This window comes from Procambarus clarkii, chromosome 38, assembly GCF_040958095.1.
Source record: "Procambarus clarkii isolate CNS0578487 chromosome 38, FALCON_Pclarkii_2.0, whole genome shotgun sequence".
NCBI lineage: Eukaryota > Metazoa > Arthropoda > Malacostraca > Decapoda > Cambaridae > Procambarus > Procambarus clarkii.
The window spans coordinates 544,443-562,360 of NC_091187.1; the positions used below are offsets into that span (position 1 = coordinate 544,443).

Consider the following 17,918-nt stretch of genomic DNA (forward strand, 5'->3'; position numbering starts at 1 on the left):
ATATATATATATATATAAATATATATATATATAAATATATATATATATATATATATATATATATATATAAATATATATATATATATATATAAATATATATATATATAAATATATATATATATATAAATATATATATATATATATAAATATATATATATATATAAATATATATATATATATATATATATAAATATATATATATATTTTATTAATGATATATATACATATATACACACAGAAACAAAGATTCTTCTATATAGACATTAGAGAAGATTCAGCGGTATGCCATACACCAGGCTCTCCGCTATTTTCATTATTCGTCATATCCGACTCTGCTATGTGATGCACATGTATTCCTGCTTCACCACCCTGTAATGAAATATTGTTTGTTACTAATTGTTTTCAATAATACATTATTTTATTATATAATATTTAATTTATTAATTAAAAACCCTTTCCATATTATAGAAAAAAACTAAAACAAGAATCTATATAAAACTATAGAATAGAATAGACTAATAGAATAGAATATATATATCATATATATATTTATATAAATAAATATATATATATATAAATATATGTATATATATTTATATATATAAATATATATTATTATATCCTGTATTATTCCAGCCCATTATTAGAGATAGTAGCCACCTCTTATTTTGGTTTTCTTTCATTATTAGTGCTCAGAAAATTAAATATATCTACATATTTAGTCAAAATCAATTACATTATTTTATCTTATTCATAGCATAAATGTTCACAAAGATTACTAAAAAGAGATTGAATTAGACTACAGCAAATTGGCAAACTTTACCTTGTATCTGTTTCCACCGTGTTTGTTTGGGGCGTTCTTCAACATATCAGCAATACTTGTCTCAACATCTCTTTCAGTTGCATTAGTGTGGGTGTTGATACAGGCTTCTGGAAAGTTATAAGAATTAATTAATATATATAATTATAATTCTTTTTGTCAGGAGACAAGAAGCCACAGAGTAATAACATTGTTGGCTTTTATTTAGGTGTTCCCCTGTTCTCCAGTCTTCCTCCGTCCCCTCGTCCCCTTTGTCCTCCCCAGCATTCTCCATTCCCCTGTCCCCTCGTCCTCCCCACCATTACCCTCTCCTCTGTTCCCTCGTCTTCCCCACCATCCCCCCTCTCGTCCTCCCCACCATTCTAAACTACCTCATCCCATGCATTCCATGATGGTCTGATGCTTCCATCTGAAAATTGGGAACATCAAAAGATCTGACTTTCCCAATTTTCTGATGGGAACATCAAATGATCTGATATTCCCATCACTGAAAAATAAAAACAGATAAAAAAAATGATATGAAAAAATAGAAAATAAAATATACTCATGAAATGAACAGAATGGTTAACAACGCAGCTCAATTGCAATGCAATGTCACAATAACATTTAATAACAATAACATTTAAATATACTTTAAGATATAATCTAGAAGAAAATAAGGATATTGAAACGGTTCATGAACTCTATTTCAATAAAGAACACTATGGGGAACTTTGAAAAATAGTTATTGAGTATAATTAGACAGACTTGTTGCTAGGCAGAGGAGTAATGAGATATATGGCAAATTTTGCAAAATATACAATGAAGGTACACAAACATTCATACCCAAACAAAGCAAAATGCTAGGTAAGAACAAAGCATTTGGCCCGTAGGAGAAAGGAGATACCCACAAGACTAGAATACAAGTCATTAACAAGCATGCAAGTATAATACATAATACATGCAGACATATATAATCCAAAAAAATGTCAAATTTACGTACTTATTATTACATTACAAATATCCAAGGTTTTGAAGACACGTTTCCTCTTGCGCCCAACGAGTGAATACTGAGACCAGACCCCATAGGTCCCTATCCTCCTCATCATTCGTCTCACTGTGTCTCCACAGCTTGCACCGCCCATTTGAGACAGCGTCTGGACCTGTTAAAATAATGCATAAGCTGTAAGGTAATAGAGAATAATATATATCTTTCAATCTCAACATTAGATTTTCTAATTTCCAACTGTATTAAATAAATAGCATTAAAATATTTTCCTTCTTAACTATTACAAAAATCAACGAATTTGAGTAACTTTTGCTTTTGTTTTATTTGTACCTTAAACATAACACTGAACAATCAATTATGTGCCACCCCACCTTCCTTCATCTGCAAAAAAACTAATCAAGACATATGTACAAGGCTAAAAAAATTCAGCAACACTTACCATACTCAGGCTAAAAGAATTAAGCAACACTTACCATACTCTTTTTATATTCACTGTTAACTTTTAGCTCATGTGACAGACTTTCCACCTGCTCAACAGTTTCAAGTGGGGATGGAAGAATGTCTTCCAGGATTGGTATATCTCCATGTGTTTTTGACATATGGGTTTCCGTCATTTTGACAATATTCAGGATATCCCCTGATAAAAATGTCAATTTTGATAATTCCTTCATTATGTATTCCATTTTTTCTGTTACTGCAAAAAAATAATTCATCAACAGCATTGTGTGTAACACCATTCTTGTTTACCCACTGAATTAATAAATTCTGTGGGTAAACAAGTGAATGATGATTATCATGGTCATCATTCTCCTCCTCACTTTGAGAATTAGATAATACATCATGAATATCAGTAAGATTCATGTGTAAATCATCAATTTCAGAGCCTAATCCATACTCTTGATTTGACTCGGCTTCAAAAGAACTAATGTCATTGTCTGACGACTCAATCTCTGAACTTGATGCTGCCTCAGTAAGATTAATGGGTTCACTAGTGTGTACAGCTGTATTTGGATGCATTTTGTGTATACGTTTTAGCCTTCTTGATACTTGCATCCATCTGTTGTTGTATTGGAGTCGCTTTTTTCGCTTATACTCGTACATTCTGTTAAAGAGTGTCAAATTTCTACATTAGACTACCATATTACCTATATTATTGTTAATAATGTATTGACAGATGCAATATGTATTAAAATTCTAAAAATAAGTCATTCATTATATACAATGTGTGATAATTAAAGCTGGTGCATATAACATCCTTGTCAGGCACATGCAAAAGTGAACACTTCCAGAATTGGAGACATGCAGAAATGTAACATATGGAAATAGAGGCATGCCAAAACAAAGACATGCATAAATTCAAATTCTTATCGAAATAATTTCTAGTGATTATTATATAAATTATTCCATCAGTACTAGATCAAATATTCAATACCATCCTCCCATTGGAAAGAGTAATCATGTCCTGTTGGACATTAATTATATGTTGAGATATAATCTAAAAGAAAATAGGGACATTGAAATTGTTGTTAAACTCTATTTCAATAAAGGACACTATAGGGAACCTAGAACCCTGTATTACAAGTGTAAGTGATAATTTTGGAAAATTTAATTAAAGCTAATTGTGTAGGACACCTGGAGATATGGTGCCCATATCTAAAGAATCACATCAACTGGTAAAGGTATAGACTTGCCAATAAGTGGCTCCCAGGTTAGAGGCATAAAATGCCAAAACTAGATGGTAGAATAAAAAGAAGATATTGTAAAAGGTAACCAAACAAAGATGCCACAGAAATATTAGAAAATTAACTTTCGCAAGCAGCGTGGTAGACATGGTTGGAACAAGTTAGGTGAGAGGGTGGTGGAGGCCAAAACCATAATCATAATCATCTGTATCAAACCTTATTACAGGTAAAACCAGTAGGCAGTCTACTGTATTTTATCAAACCGTTATTAGTATAATAGATCTCGTAATAATTTTGCAAAAATAATGGCATTTACTATTTTTAAAAGATTATTAGCAAATTTACAGAAATGGTGCATTCGGAAGACAAAACCAATTTTTCACTTTTGACAATTGAGCACCTGCTACATCCAGATTCTAGGGAGGAAAGGAAGGACGATCTTACTGGATCCCATAGCCTCTCCGAGGCACAAACCAGGCTTTTACATAACCCCCCCCCCCCCTGCACCCGAGCTTTTTAAAATAGTAAATGCCATTATTTTTGCAAAATTATTACGAGATCTATTATACTAATAACGGTAAATAAATAATAAATAGTAAATAAATCAATACTTACTAAATTTTGTCTATTATGTAGCAAAGAAGCAGGTCTACGGAAGGCTTTTCTGTTGAGTTCGAAGCCCAGATTACTCGTGGTCTCTGAAATAAGTTAAGATTATAAGTATAAAATTTATAAAACCAAATAATAAATCCGGTATTGCTCAATTTCAGATGCAGACGTACTGAATGATATATCAGACTGTCAGCATGGTATTCGATCTGGAAGGTCCAGTGTAACGAATTTGCTCAGTTTCTATGATCGAGCCACAGAGATCTATAAAGAATTCTGATCAAGAAAGAGATCTAGGGGTGGTTTTAGATAGAAAACTATAACCTGAGGATCATATTAAGAACATTCTGCGAGGGGGCCTATGCTACACTTTTTAACTTTAGAATTGCTTTTAAATACATAGGTCAAAAAGTTTTAAAAGTTTTAAAAGTTTTTTAAACCTCTCATGTATCATGAGTGTGTTAAAGCTTCAGATGGTGCATTCAGATGATGAATATTACCTAGTTCCTTCATCTGGGAGGAATGAACACATATTGGTGCATTCGGATGATAAAAACTAACTACTGTAGTTCAATTGATCAACAGACTGTATATCATATGCAGACTGTATGTGGATCTGCGGGCCACTCCAAACAACAGCCTGGTGGACCAAGCTCCACCAGGCCTAAAGCACAAAGTGATATAGATGTGATAGAGAAACTAGGTCAAATGGAGGAGTAGGTCTGTATATTAAACAGCACCTGACGTGCACAGAGCTACTAAACTCAATGTGGTGGTAGAGTGGTGGGGGGGGGGGGAAACATTGCAGAAAAAAACAAATACAATTTGGTCAACAAAACAGCATTGTTTAAAATAGAAGACATGGGTTGTCATTTTGGGGGTAAGGTAGGTTACATTGAGTTAATTAGTTAGTACTTAGTTTTTATCTTAAACTGGTTGGGAGAGGTACAGTGTTGCTGTGCTGGTGAAAGAACACCTAAAGGTAAATTAAATAATGATTGCGAATCCACAAGAAGTTGACATAATATCGCTAGAGATCTGCAATCAGGATGATAAACTTTCCTTAAAGAATTTGACAAACACTTGCTGATAGGACATGAAGTAAATGAAATGTATGTCAAGTTTTGTGAAATATATGATAAAAGCACAACAAAATTTGTACCAAAGGAGAGATGCAGAACTAGGAAAAGGGGTTTGTTCAACAGAAATTGCGAGAGGGCCTGAGACCCAAACACACACAAATGGAATCAATATATAGCAAGAGGCCAAACCCCCAAACATACAAGCGATGCAAAGATGCGAGAAACAGCAGCAGCATTAAGGAGAGGGACTTAAGGACCATAAATAAAGTGTGAAAATAAACTCGAGTAAATTTTTTTAACTACTCTCGACAGTGAAGAAAAACAAATATTCAGACGATTTGTGTTAGAATCATTAATCTTACACTTTCGGTCATATTCAACAACACAAATACATACACACACATTCCTGTTGCTGTAGCAAGTGAAGAATTACACACACAGATCACAATAACGTGATGCATCAAATGAACAAATCCACAAGGGCCGTGACGAGGATTCGAACCTGCGTCCGGGAGCATTCCAGACACTGCCTTAATCGACTGAGCTACAACAGGGTAAAAGGGTTGAAACCGAAGTTCTACTGAACTTACTGGATCCCATAGCCTCTCCGAGGCACAAACCAGGCTTTTACACAACCCCCCCCCCCTGCACCCGAGCTATGTCAACAGGCCGTTCTCCCTCTTCGCCCTTCCGAATGCACCATATCAGTAAATTTTTTAATAATCTTTTAAAAATAGTAAATGCCACTATTTTTGCAAAATTATTACGAGATCTATTATTCTATAGAATAATGCATATATGCATATAATTACAAAACAAGTAAATGTAAATAATTTTACCTTGCACCTAGATCCACCAAGCCTGTATGGCGCGCGTTTCAGTACTTCGGAAATCTAGAACTATCTTGAATCTCTAATCTGCAATGAAACAATACATATTATTGCACTTACCAAAACATGGATGAATGTAGAAAATACAGAACTATTAGCTGAATATCAAATAAATGGATTTAATCTATTTCACACAGATAGATATATTAGATCGTGTATATTAGGTAATACCTAACATACACGCCTCCACACACACTACATTTGAAATGTAGTCTCAAAAAGACTACATTTCAACAGCAAAGATTACTCCATAAAAAAATAATTAAATTATTGACCAACATGAGAGAGGGTTAGCCAACATGAGAGGGTTGTGTTGATTGCCTGAAAATATTTAAATTGTTTAATGTATTGAATGGCATTTTTCAAGTTACAACATTTTTTAAATTACTGAACTAGGTTCTAGGCTTTGCTAGGCTTAATTCAATTATTACAGATAAGCCTAACCTAGCCTAGAACCCAGTGGGTTTTCTTCCTATTGGGGAGTGTTGTACATGCCTCGCCTCCACATACACACTAGCACAGCCAGGCCTCGCCTCCACATACACACTAGCACAGCCAGGCCTCGCCTCCACATACACACTAGCACAGCCAGGCCTCGCCTCCACATACACACTAGCACAGCCAGGCCTCGCCTCCACATACACACTAGCACAGCCAGGCCTCGCCTCCACATACACCAGCACAGCCAGGCCTCGCCTCCACATACACACTAGCACAGCCAGGCCTCGCCTCCACATACACACTAGCACAGCCAGGCCTTGCCTCCACATACACACTAGCACAGCCAGGCCTCGCCTCCACATACACACTAGCACAGCCAGGCCTCGCCTCCACATACACACTAGCACAGCCAGGCCTCGCCTCCACATACACACTAGCACAGCCAGGCCTCGCCTCCACATACACACTAGCACAGCCAGGCCTCGCCTCCACATACACACTAGCACAGCCAGGCCTCGCCTCCACATACACCAGCACAGCCAGGCCTCGCCTCCACATACACACTAGCACAGCCAGGCCTCGCCTCCACATACACCAGCACTGCCAGGCCTCGCCTCCACATACACACTAGCACAGCCAGGCCTCGCCTCCACATACACCAGCACAGCCAGGCCTCGCCTCCACATACACACTAGCACAGCCAGGCCTCGCCTCCACATACACCAGCACAGCCAGGCCTCGCCTCCACATACACACTAGCACAGCCAGGCCTCGCCTCCACATACACCAGCACAGCCAGGCCTCGCCTCCACATACACACTAGCACAGCCAGGCCTCGCCTCCACATACACCAGCACAGCCAGGCCTCGCCTCCACATACACACTAGCACAGCCAGGCCTCGCCTCCACATACACACTAGCACAGCCAGGCCTCGCCTCCACATACACACTAGCACAGCCAGGCCTCGCCTCCACATACACACTAGCACAGCCAGGCCTCGCCTCCACATACACCAGCACTGCCAGGCCTCGCCTCCACATACACCAGCACTGCCAGGCCTCGCCTCCACATACTCACCAGCACAGCCAGGCCTCGCCTCCACATACACCAGCACTGCCAGGCCTCGCCTCGCCTCCACATACACCAGCACTGCCAGGCCTCGCCTCCACATTTAAACCAACCAAGCCCACAAATACGTTAACATGGACCAGCATTACACCGTCTAACATACTCTGTCAGATGTAACAACTAAATTTGTGAATTCAAGACCAAATCTATTGTATAACACAGTGTTAGTACGAGAAAAACATTACTTACATTCGAAGCCGTGTTTTAAAATGGCGGCGGTCTTGTACTGACGCTCCAAACTGTGTGTTCGTTTGCGTATGATGAACGTGTGACAATTTACTACAACAATTATTTAATTATTCTTATTCTTTATTTTAATATTTTTAGGGTACATGAAATTTCAAACTTATTTGCACACAATAATATAATTGCATTGTCATAACCTTTATATATTACGGAAAATACGATGACATGAACGAAGTCAAAGTGAAGTTGAAGTCAAAGTCATTCGCCGAACGTATTAGTCATTTTTTTTCTCCCAAACGATAGGGGATAACAAATCCACAGAGAACCTATAATAGCACGAATCTATAATAGCAAATAAAATTCGTCTTCATCTTGAAAAACATAAATTAATAATTGAGTCTCAACATGGTTTTATAAATGGCCGTTCATGTTTAACAAATTTGTTATCTTTTTATTCTAGCATTGTTGAGGCAGTTGATAGTGGTAAGGATTGCGATGTTGTATACCTTGACTTTAGCAAAGCTTTTGATACAGTGCCACATGAAAGACTGATTAAAAAGATAGAGTCTCATGGTATTGGGGGTGCTATATTAAGCTGGATTAGGGCATGGCTATACCAAAGGAAACAGAGAGTTAGTATAAATGGAATCAAGTCAGAGTGGGAAAATGTTGTAAGTGGAGTGCCTCAAGGCTCTGTCCTGGGACCTCTGTTGTTTATAATATATATAAATGATTTAGATTCAGGTTTGAGTAGCAACATTTGCAAATTTGCCGATGATACGAAAATCGGTAGGGAAATTAATTCGGAGGAGGACTCACTATCACTTCAAGTTGATCTAGATAGGGTTTTGAAATGGTCAAAGGATTGGCAGATGCAGTTTAATGCTGATAAATGTAAAGTTCTGAGGTTAGGTAATGATGATAGAGTTACAAGATACGAGCTAGATGGTGTTGTGATTGCGAAGTCGGATTGCGAAAGGGATCTGGGAGTTATGATTAGTAAGAATTTAAAACAAAAGGATCAATGCATAAATGTTCGTAATAAGGCAAATCGGACACTTGGATTTATTAATCGCAGCGTTAGTAACAAGACACCTGGTGTGGTTCTCAAGCTATATCTTGCTCTAGTTAGGCCCCATTTAGATTATGCAGTTCAGTTTTGGTCGCCATATTATAGAATGGATATAAATTCACTTGAACGTGTCCAGCGTAGGATGACTAAGTTAATTCCCCAAATTAGAAATCTTTCATATGAAGAAAGATTAACAAAGCTTAAGTTGCATTCACTGGAAAGGCGAAGAGTTAGGGGTGACATGATAGAGGTTTACAAGTGGATGAATGGACATAACCGGGGGGATATTAATAGGGTATTAAAAGTATCAACACAGGACAGAACACGAAACAATGGATATAAATTGGATAAGTTTAGATTTAGGAAAGACTTGGGTAAATACTGGTTCAGTAACAGGGTTGTTGATTTGTGGAACCAATTGCCGCGTAACATTGTGGAGGTGGGGTCCCTCGATTGTTTCAAGCACGGGTTGGACAAGTATATGAGTGGGATTGGGTGGTTATAGAATAGGAGCTGTCTCGTATGGGCCAATAGGCCTTCTGCAGTTACCTTTGTTCTTATGTTCTTATGTTCTTAGAATATAAGTGTACAGTAAAGTCAATTTTATTCAGGAAAGTACATACATAGTTGATTTACAAACATAATGTTGGATTTATAGATAGAGCTAGTGCATACAATACCTAAAGCCACTATAGTAGGCATATAGCATTTCAGGCAACCGGGCAGTATATATGGACCCCTTACTCAAATCTCTGAATATGTTAGATATTAAGTCCCTGCACATACTCTCATGTGTATTTTATATATATAAAACGCTGCACTGTAATGTCAATCCTGACCTTAAAAGCTTCCTAGAAGGTTGTAACAGATCCCATGAGCACCACACCAGAAACAAATACCTATTTGATATTCCAAGAGTACGACTTAGTCAAACTAGAAATGCTTTACAAATCAAGAGACCTCGAATGTGGAATGACCTTCCCAATTATGTTAAAAACTGTACCTCTCCCAACCAGTTTAAGATAAATAAAGATAAATTTATAAGTTAAGAAAAATTCCACAAATCAACAACCCTGTTACTGACCCTGTATTTACCCAAGTCTTTCCTAAATCTAAACTTATCCAATTTATACCCATTGTTTCGTGTTCTATCTTGTGTTGACAATTTTAATACCCTATTAATGCTGATAAATTTATAAGTTAAGAAAAATTCCACAAATCAACAACCCTGTTACTGACCCTGTATTTACCCAAGTCTTTCCTAAATCTAAACTTATCCAATTTATACCCATTGTTTCGTGTTCTATCTTGTGTTGACAATTTTAATACCCTATATAATGCTGATAAATGTAAAGTTCTGAGGTTAGGTAATGATGATAGAGTTACAAGATACGAGCTAGATGGTGTTGTGATTGCGAAGTCGGATTGCGAAAGGGATCTGGGAGTTATGATTAGTAAGAATTTAAAACAAAAGGATCAATGCATAAATGTTCGTAATAAGGCAAATCGGACACTTGGATTTATTAATCGCAGCGTTAGTAACAAGACACCTGGTGTGGTTCTCAAGCTATATCTTGCTCTAGTTAGGCCCCATTTAGATTATGCAGTTCAGTTTTGGTCGCCATATTATAGAATGGATATAAATTCACTTGAACGTGTCCAGCGTAGGATGACTAAGTTAATTCCCCAAATTAGAAATCTTTCATATGAAGAAAGATTAACAAAGCTTAAGTTGCATTCACTGGAAAGGCGAAGAGTTAGGGGTGACATGATAGAGGTTTACAGGGCCGGATGAAGTGTTTTTCAGGGCCGGATGAAGTGTTTGCCAGGGTGCTTAAAGAATGCAAAGAGGAGCTTTGTGACCCACTGTCAACCATATTTAATAAATCAATAGAGTCAGGCAGAGTGCCAGAGTTTTGGAAAGTTGCTAATGTGATACCAGTTTTTAAGAAAGGAGATAGATCACTTGCGTCTAACTATCGACCAATTAGCCTAACGTCTATTGTGGGAAAGTTACTCGAATCTATAATAGCAAATAAAATTCGTCTTCATCTTGAAAAACATAAATTAATAATTGAGTCTCAACATGGTTTTATAAATGGCCGTTCATGTTTAACAAATTTGTTATCTTTTTATTCTAGCATTGTTGAGGCAGTTGATAGTGGTAAGGATTGCGATGTTGTATACCTTGACTTTAGCAAAGCTTTTGATACAGTGCCACATGAAAGACTGATTAAAAAGATAGAGTCTCATGGTATTGGGGGTGCTATATTAAGCTGGATTAGGGCATGGCTATACCAAAGGAAACAGAGAGTTAGTATAAATGGAATCAAGTCAGAGTGGGAAAATGTTGTAAGTGGAGTGCCTCAAGGCTCTGTCCTGGGACCTCTGTTGTTTATAATATATATAAATGATTTAGATTCAGGTTTGAGTAGCAACATTTGCAAATTTGCCGATGATACGAAAATCGGTAGGGAAATTAATTCGGAGGAGGACTCACTATCACTTCAAGTTGATCTAGATAGGGTTTTGAAATGGTCAAAGGATTGGCAGATGCAGTTTAATGCTGATAAATGTAAAGTTCTGAGGTTAGGTAATGATGATAGAGTTACAAGATACGAGCTAGATGGTGTTGTGATTGCGAAGTCGGATTGCGAAAGGGATCTGGGAGTTATGATTAGTAAGAATTTAAAACAAAAGGATCAATGCATAAATGTTCGTAATAAGGCAAATCGGACACTTGGATTTATTAATCGCAGCGTTAGTAACAAGACACCTGGTGTGGTTCTCAAGCTATATCTTGCTCTAGTTAGGCCCCATTTAGATTATGCAGTTCAGTTTTGGTCGCCATATTATAGAATGGATATAAATTCACTTGAACGTGTCCAGCGTAGGATGACTAAGTTAATTCCCCAAATTAGAAATCTTTCATATGAAGAAAGATTAACAAAGCTTAAGTTGCATTCACTGGAAAGGCGAAGAGTTAGGGGTGACATGATAGAGGTTTACAAGTGGATGAATGGACATAACCGGGGGGATATTAATAAGGTATTAAAAGTATCAACACAGGACAGAACACGGAACAATGGATATAAATTGGATAAGTTTAGATTTAGGAAAGACTTGGGTAAATACTGGTTCAGTAACAGGGTTGTTGATTTGTGGAACCAATTGCCGCGTAACATTGTGGAGGTGGGGTCCCTCGATTGTTTCAAGCACGGGTTGGACAAGTATATGAGTGGGATTGGGTGGTTATAGAATAGGAGCTGCCTCGTATGGGCCAATAGGCCTTCTGCAGTTACCTTTGTTCTTATGTTCTTATGTTCTTAGGTTTACAAGTGGATGAATGGACATAACCGGGGGGATATTAATAGGGTATTAAAAGTATCAACACAGGACAGAACACGAAACAATGGGTATAAATTGGATAAGTTTAGATTTAGGAAAGACTTGGGTAAATACTGGTTCAGTAACAGGGTTGTTGATTTGTGGAACCAATTGCCGCGTAACATTGTGGAGGTGGGGTCCCTCGATTGTTTCAAGCACGGGTTGGACAAGTATATGAGTGGGATTGGGTGGTTATAGAATAGGAGCTGCCTCGTATGGGCCAATAGGCCTTCTGCAGTTACCTTTGTTCTTATGTTCTTATGTTCTTATTAATATCCCCTTTGTTATATCTATTCAGGAAATTGTGGTTGATCTCGAACCCATTGATAATGTGACGACTTATACAGAATTTTGTAACTATATCATCAAGATTGTAACCAGCTTAGCTAAATGTAGTGTGGGGTTCAGTCCCTAAGCCCATATATGTGCCTCTCTAACCATTTAGGTTACAGGGCAAAAACATAAAAACAAAGGTAACTGCAGAAGGCCTATTGGCCCATACCAGGCAGCTCCTATCTATAACAGATAAACACTAAGTACTACCTAATTAACTCAATGTAACCTACCAACCTAACCCCCAAAATGTCAATCCATATCTTTTATTTTAAACAATGCTGTTTTGTTGACCAAATTGTATTTTTACTATTTTTCTGTCATGTTTCTCCCACCCCTGTTTTTTCCCTTTTTTCTTATTTTTTCTCAACATAATTCATACTTTAATTAGGCGGATCAGGACATCACCTGATCAAACACATCAAACATCGTTTGACCACCATCAAACACACACATTTCGTGTGCGTTTGACGCTCACTGATATGTACCTGCGTTGTTTTATATATGGTGCTATTCTATCTTACGCTTTGTTGCTCTTTTTTACCTACGGGCTCATAGAACATTCTATTGCGAAAACATTGGCACCCTTTTCCTGTGATAAGTGGTGTAATTACAAGGTATGACGCAAAGTGGAACATCGCATGTCTTGCACGCTATACCAGTTTCCTTCCTGATACCCGACTTTGAACACACTTCACACCTGCGACGTTTGGGGATTTTTACCAGCTCATGTTTCAATTTATAGTTCAGGCGAGTCTCTGCTATAACAACACGTCGCTGTTGTCTCTGGGTTGGCAATAAACTACTGTCTGAATCGTCGCTCTCACTATTGTTTTCAAACACTAATGTGGAATATGAATTATCTTCATCAGATTCAGCTTCAGCACTAGGTGTAGACGTGAAGAGAGGGCGCCTCACACCCGACGGGCCAGGTGTTGACGGGTCAGCAGGAGGATACACAGGACCAGTGTCATGATTTATGTCTGGAGCATGAACTAGATGTGGAGATATGTAGTTGTTGCAGGCCACTCTGCCTTGTCAAATTTCAATAAAGACCAAATAGCAACTTCATGGAACTAGAGCAGAGTTAGTTTCCTTCGATCATCTGTGTTGGCCTTGTACAATGCATGTACAATGCATTGAGTAAAGACCAAATCACCGAGGACCCTGGACGGAGGACGCTACGCACGCTACGCTCCTCACTATAAGCTGTATATCAGCCCTTAAACTTACGCCAGATGATGTAGACCACCACCCACAGGCAGCTAAGTACATGGAGTCCAAGCATGTTATAGCAAAACCAAAGTAACCGACCAAAATCAACTCATTCCATCTCAAATAAGTTTCAAAACAATCCTCTACGGTGTGAGTACCAGTGCATGCTGCCGCCACCGCGCTGCCTGACGCAAGTTTCTTCTCAACATATACCCCTCAGTCCATTCTAACCAATCATGTCTCCTAAAAATGTGACTGTGCAGGGAAATAAGGGCAACAAACCCCCTAACAAGACATCCATCCCGGCCAACAATAACAATATCCGTGTTTCTCCGTCTGGAAGCTCTGGGGTCCGGAGTGGCGGGGCTGCCCTCCCCTCCACCCCATTGAGCAAAGGAGCAGAGTCCTCCCAACCCTCTCCTATGAACATGCTAGCATCCCAGTATAATCAACTCAAGCGAGCTTCCGGTCCCTCACCGGAATTCACTAACTGGACCGAGAATCTGTGGTTCAAAAAGTTGTGCCTAGTCCTCGAGTCACAAAATTCTATCATCTTGAGTCTTCTCAACGAGAATCTAGCGAACCGCGCTAATCTCCAACAACAACAACAAGAAATAACCCTCCTCCGCGAGGATATTAGAAACTACAAGGCTAGCCAAGACCAACTACAGCATGATTTGAATGATCTCCATGAGGAAAACAACCTTCGTAAAACTGATGAAGCCTTAAAAAAGCAGGAGGAAGCTCTCAGCAAAATGACTGCATGTATCAGTACATTTTCAGCTCAACGTTCCGTCTCCCAGGAGGAACAAGACCAGCAAAAGCTGCTTGACTCTGTTATCGTGTCGTCCCAAGATATACCTGTGGAACATGAAGGTGAAAATTGTTTCGAAATAGCTCAGGATCTCTTAAAAAACAAATTGCAGCTCAATCTAAACAAAACTGACGTTATTGCTGCCTACAGAGTAGGCAAAAAGAATCCATCAGGTCTAAATCAACGGAAAATTCGCCTGAAGCTGTCTTCCCAGTTCACGAAATCCAATCTAGTCCGGACAGCTGCATCCCTACGGAAGGGATTATACATCAACGAGTGCTTGACCAGGAACAGACAGCAAATCCTCTACCGCCTGCGTCAAATCCGGCAACAAAACCCAGATGCTATTCATCAGTGCTTCGTTAGAGATGGTCTGATAAAGGTGAGAAAAACCGCAGAGGGCAAAATGTTTACTATTACTAGTGAAGAAAACCTCAACACTTTCCTCTCCCAATGTGGTTTGTCTCACCTTATCACTCCCAATGAATTAACTTAATTAACCCCCTGTCAACTAGTGGGGCTAGGTATCCTAAGTCTCCTTGGTTCATTTTCTGACTTAATTTTTAACTTACTCTTACCTAGTCATTTACCGAAATTATTTAATTGAGTTATTAAAGTAGTTCTTCAGGTCTTTTTAATTATACAGTCATTACTGAACTATCTATAGTTATTAATCATTAGCTCAAATTTGCCTATGTTTATTATTCAACTTTTCTTTGATTTCATTTTTTACCTAGGTTGCCTAGCCTTGCCATGCTCCCTTACTCCATTGTACCCCTGGCTTTGCCTGCATCTCAAATTGCAAATTGTTACTTACAGTGTACCTGTGAGTACTCGTAAGCAATCTACCTCATTTTTGCTCAATTTGTTTTTTTGTTCTTTTTTTTGTATTGCTTAGTCTTGCTTATATTTTTTGTTTTGTATTTCCATATCTTGTGTTTTGTATAGTCCATGTTTACATGTTTTTTCTTTAATCTCATTAATTGCCTAGGTTGCCTAGCCTAGCCATACTCCCTTACTCCATTGTACCCCTGTAAGCCCCTTTTGTGTTTGTTTTGTACAGTATTGTGTATATTTTTTTCCCTATTTTATAGCTTTTTTCTACTTATTTCTGATTCTACAATCAGCTTCTTTTATGCAGTCAAGTATAGACCCAGAACTTAACCTCTTATCCACTATCTATGACAATAATCACTTTAATGATCTAAATTGCAGATATTTTGCAGCACATGATGTAAACAATGTATTAACTCATAATCACAATATCTCTGTAATCAATTTGAACGTTAGATCCCTAGGTAAACACTTCGATGATGTTAGTGCCTTGATTGAAACTATTGGCAACAAATTCTCTTTTATTATACTTACTGAAACATGGTTGAAAGAGGATACTACTCAACTCTTTAACATGCCTAACTACTCAGCAATTCACAACTGTCGTCAACTTCAGAGAGGTGGTGGCACTGCTCTTTACTACCACCAAGAACTAACATGCTTAAAAGAAATTAGAACTAGAGACTGCTATGGGGAGTATATCTTCGCCAGCTTCAGAGTCAAGGGTGCTGAGTCTGTCCTGTCTGTGGGTGCAGTCTATAGAATTCCCAACACTGATGTGTCTGTATTCAACTCAAACCTTAGAAATCTAATACTTGATAACAGACTGAACAAAAACCACCTAATTATCGCAGGGGACTTTAATATTGACCTCTGCGAGCCAGAACACCCTACTGCTGTTAGCTTCCTCAACTGTATGAATTCCTGCCTCCTCATACCCTTAATCACTAGACCTACTAGAATCACTGATAGCACTGCCACGACTCTAGATCACATCTGGACCAACATAACCTCTCCGCTTACTTCAGGTATAATCACCGATAGCACTACAGACCACTACCCCACATTTCTCTTAACTAACATTAGCAAACCACCTCTAGAAACAAGGGAGTTAAGCTTTAGGCTGCACAATGAAACTGCTATAAACAATTTTATAACTGCTGCTGATAATGTCAACTGGGAGTCCGAGTTAGGTAACATAGGGGACATCAACCTAGCAGTGCAATCTTTTCTACAAACAACTCTTAGCCTTTATAACACCCACTGTCCTAGGCTTACAAAACAAGTCACAAGCAAAAGGCTTAACAATCCTTGGCTTACAAAGGGAATACTGAAATCCATTAACAAAAAACACGACCTTGAGAAGAAGTATAGGTTAGGAATTGTCTCCAAAGAATTCTCAAAGAATTACTCATTATTGCTAACTAAGATAATTAGACGAGCCAAAACTAATTACTACGAAGATAAATTTACTCAAATAAAGAGCAACATTAAACAAACTTGGAGCACAATTTCACAAATATTGGGATCAAAGAAATCTTTAAATAACAAACCGACTCTCCTGTCTAATAACGATGGTCAGCTTTCAGCCTCTGATTCTGCTATTGAGTTCAATAGGTTCTTCTCTTCCATTGGTTCATCCCTTGCAAATGATATTCCATCTTCCAGTACTGACATTAAGGACTATCTTACAGGTAACTATCCACAGTCTCTGTACCTAAAGCCTATTAATTCCACTGACGTCAATGAGATAATCCTTTCCCTTAAAACCAAGTCTAGTGCCCTTGAGGAGATACCAACTTTAATATACAAAAAAGCCTCCAGATCTTTAGCCCCTGCTATTGCTTTGCTCTTCAACAAGTCACTTGAACTCCAAACCTTTCCAGATATTCTAAAAAAAGCGAGAGTAACGCCTGTCCACAAATGTGGTGATCCCACAGATGTTAACAACTACAGACCTATATCAATCCTGCCAAACTTGTCAAAAATTTTTGAAAAACTTATATACAAGCAGCTTTACTCATATCTAGCCAAACTCAATATACTTAGCCCTTGCCAATATGGCTTCAGACCCAAAAAAAGCACTAACGATGCACTCATTAGTATGCTTAACTCGATTCATACAGCCCTTGATAAAAAGGAGCTCCCTGTTGGGTTATTTGTGGACCTGCGTAAAGCTTTTGATACTGTCAACCACCATAACCTTCTTCTTAAATTACATCATTATGGAGTCAGAGGGCACTCCCTACAATACCTCGAGTCCTACCTTACTGACAGGCTCCAATATGTTTCTGTGAATAATACAATTTCTCCCACCCTACCCATCAACATTGGTGTTCCTCAGGGCAGCATACTTGGCCCTCTCCTCTTTCTCATCTACATTAATGACCTTCCAAATGCCTCCCAACACCTCAAACCAATTCTATTTGCTGACGA

At 38.2% G+C, this 17,918-nt stretch overlaps 1 protein-coding gene across 7 annotated transcripts in view; it reads right to left on the minus strand.

Moving 5' to 3' along the window:
* Positions 1 to 17,918, minus strand: part of LOC138372359 (uncharacterized) — a 279,911-nt gene that overhangs the window by 184,369 nt on the left and 77,624 nt on the right. For 5 of the 7 annotated variants that reach the window (XR_011230792.1, XR_011230789.1, XR_011230788.1 and 2 more), the window contains 2 exons: positions 824 to 930; positions 224 to 369 (listed from right to left, as the gene is read on the minus strand). The exons of 1 other annotated variant lie outside the window; for it this stretch is intronic. Coding sequence is in view for 1 of the 6 variants with exons in the window: in XM_069337643.1 (XP_069193744.1) it covers positions 253 to 369; positions 824 to 930; positions 1,803 to 1,962; positions 2,282 to 2,545 (648 nt within the window). In the remaining 5 variants the exon portion in view is untranslated. Of the gene's footprint in view, positions 1 to 223; positions 370 to 823; positions 931 to 1,802; positions 1,963 to 2,281; positions 2,876 to 17,918 lie in introns of those variants that run through there. One more of the 7 variants, XM_069337643.1, reaches the window with a different exon arrangement.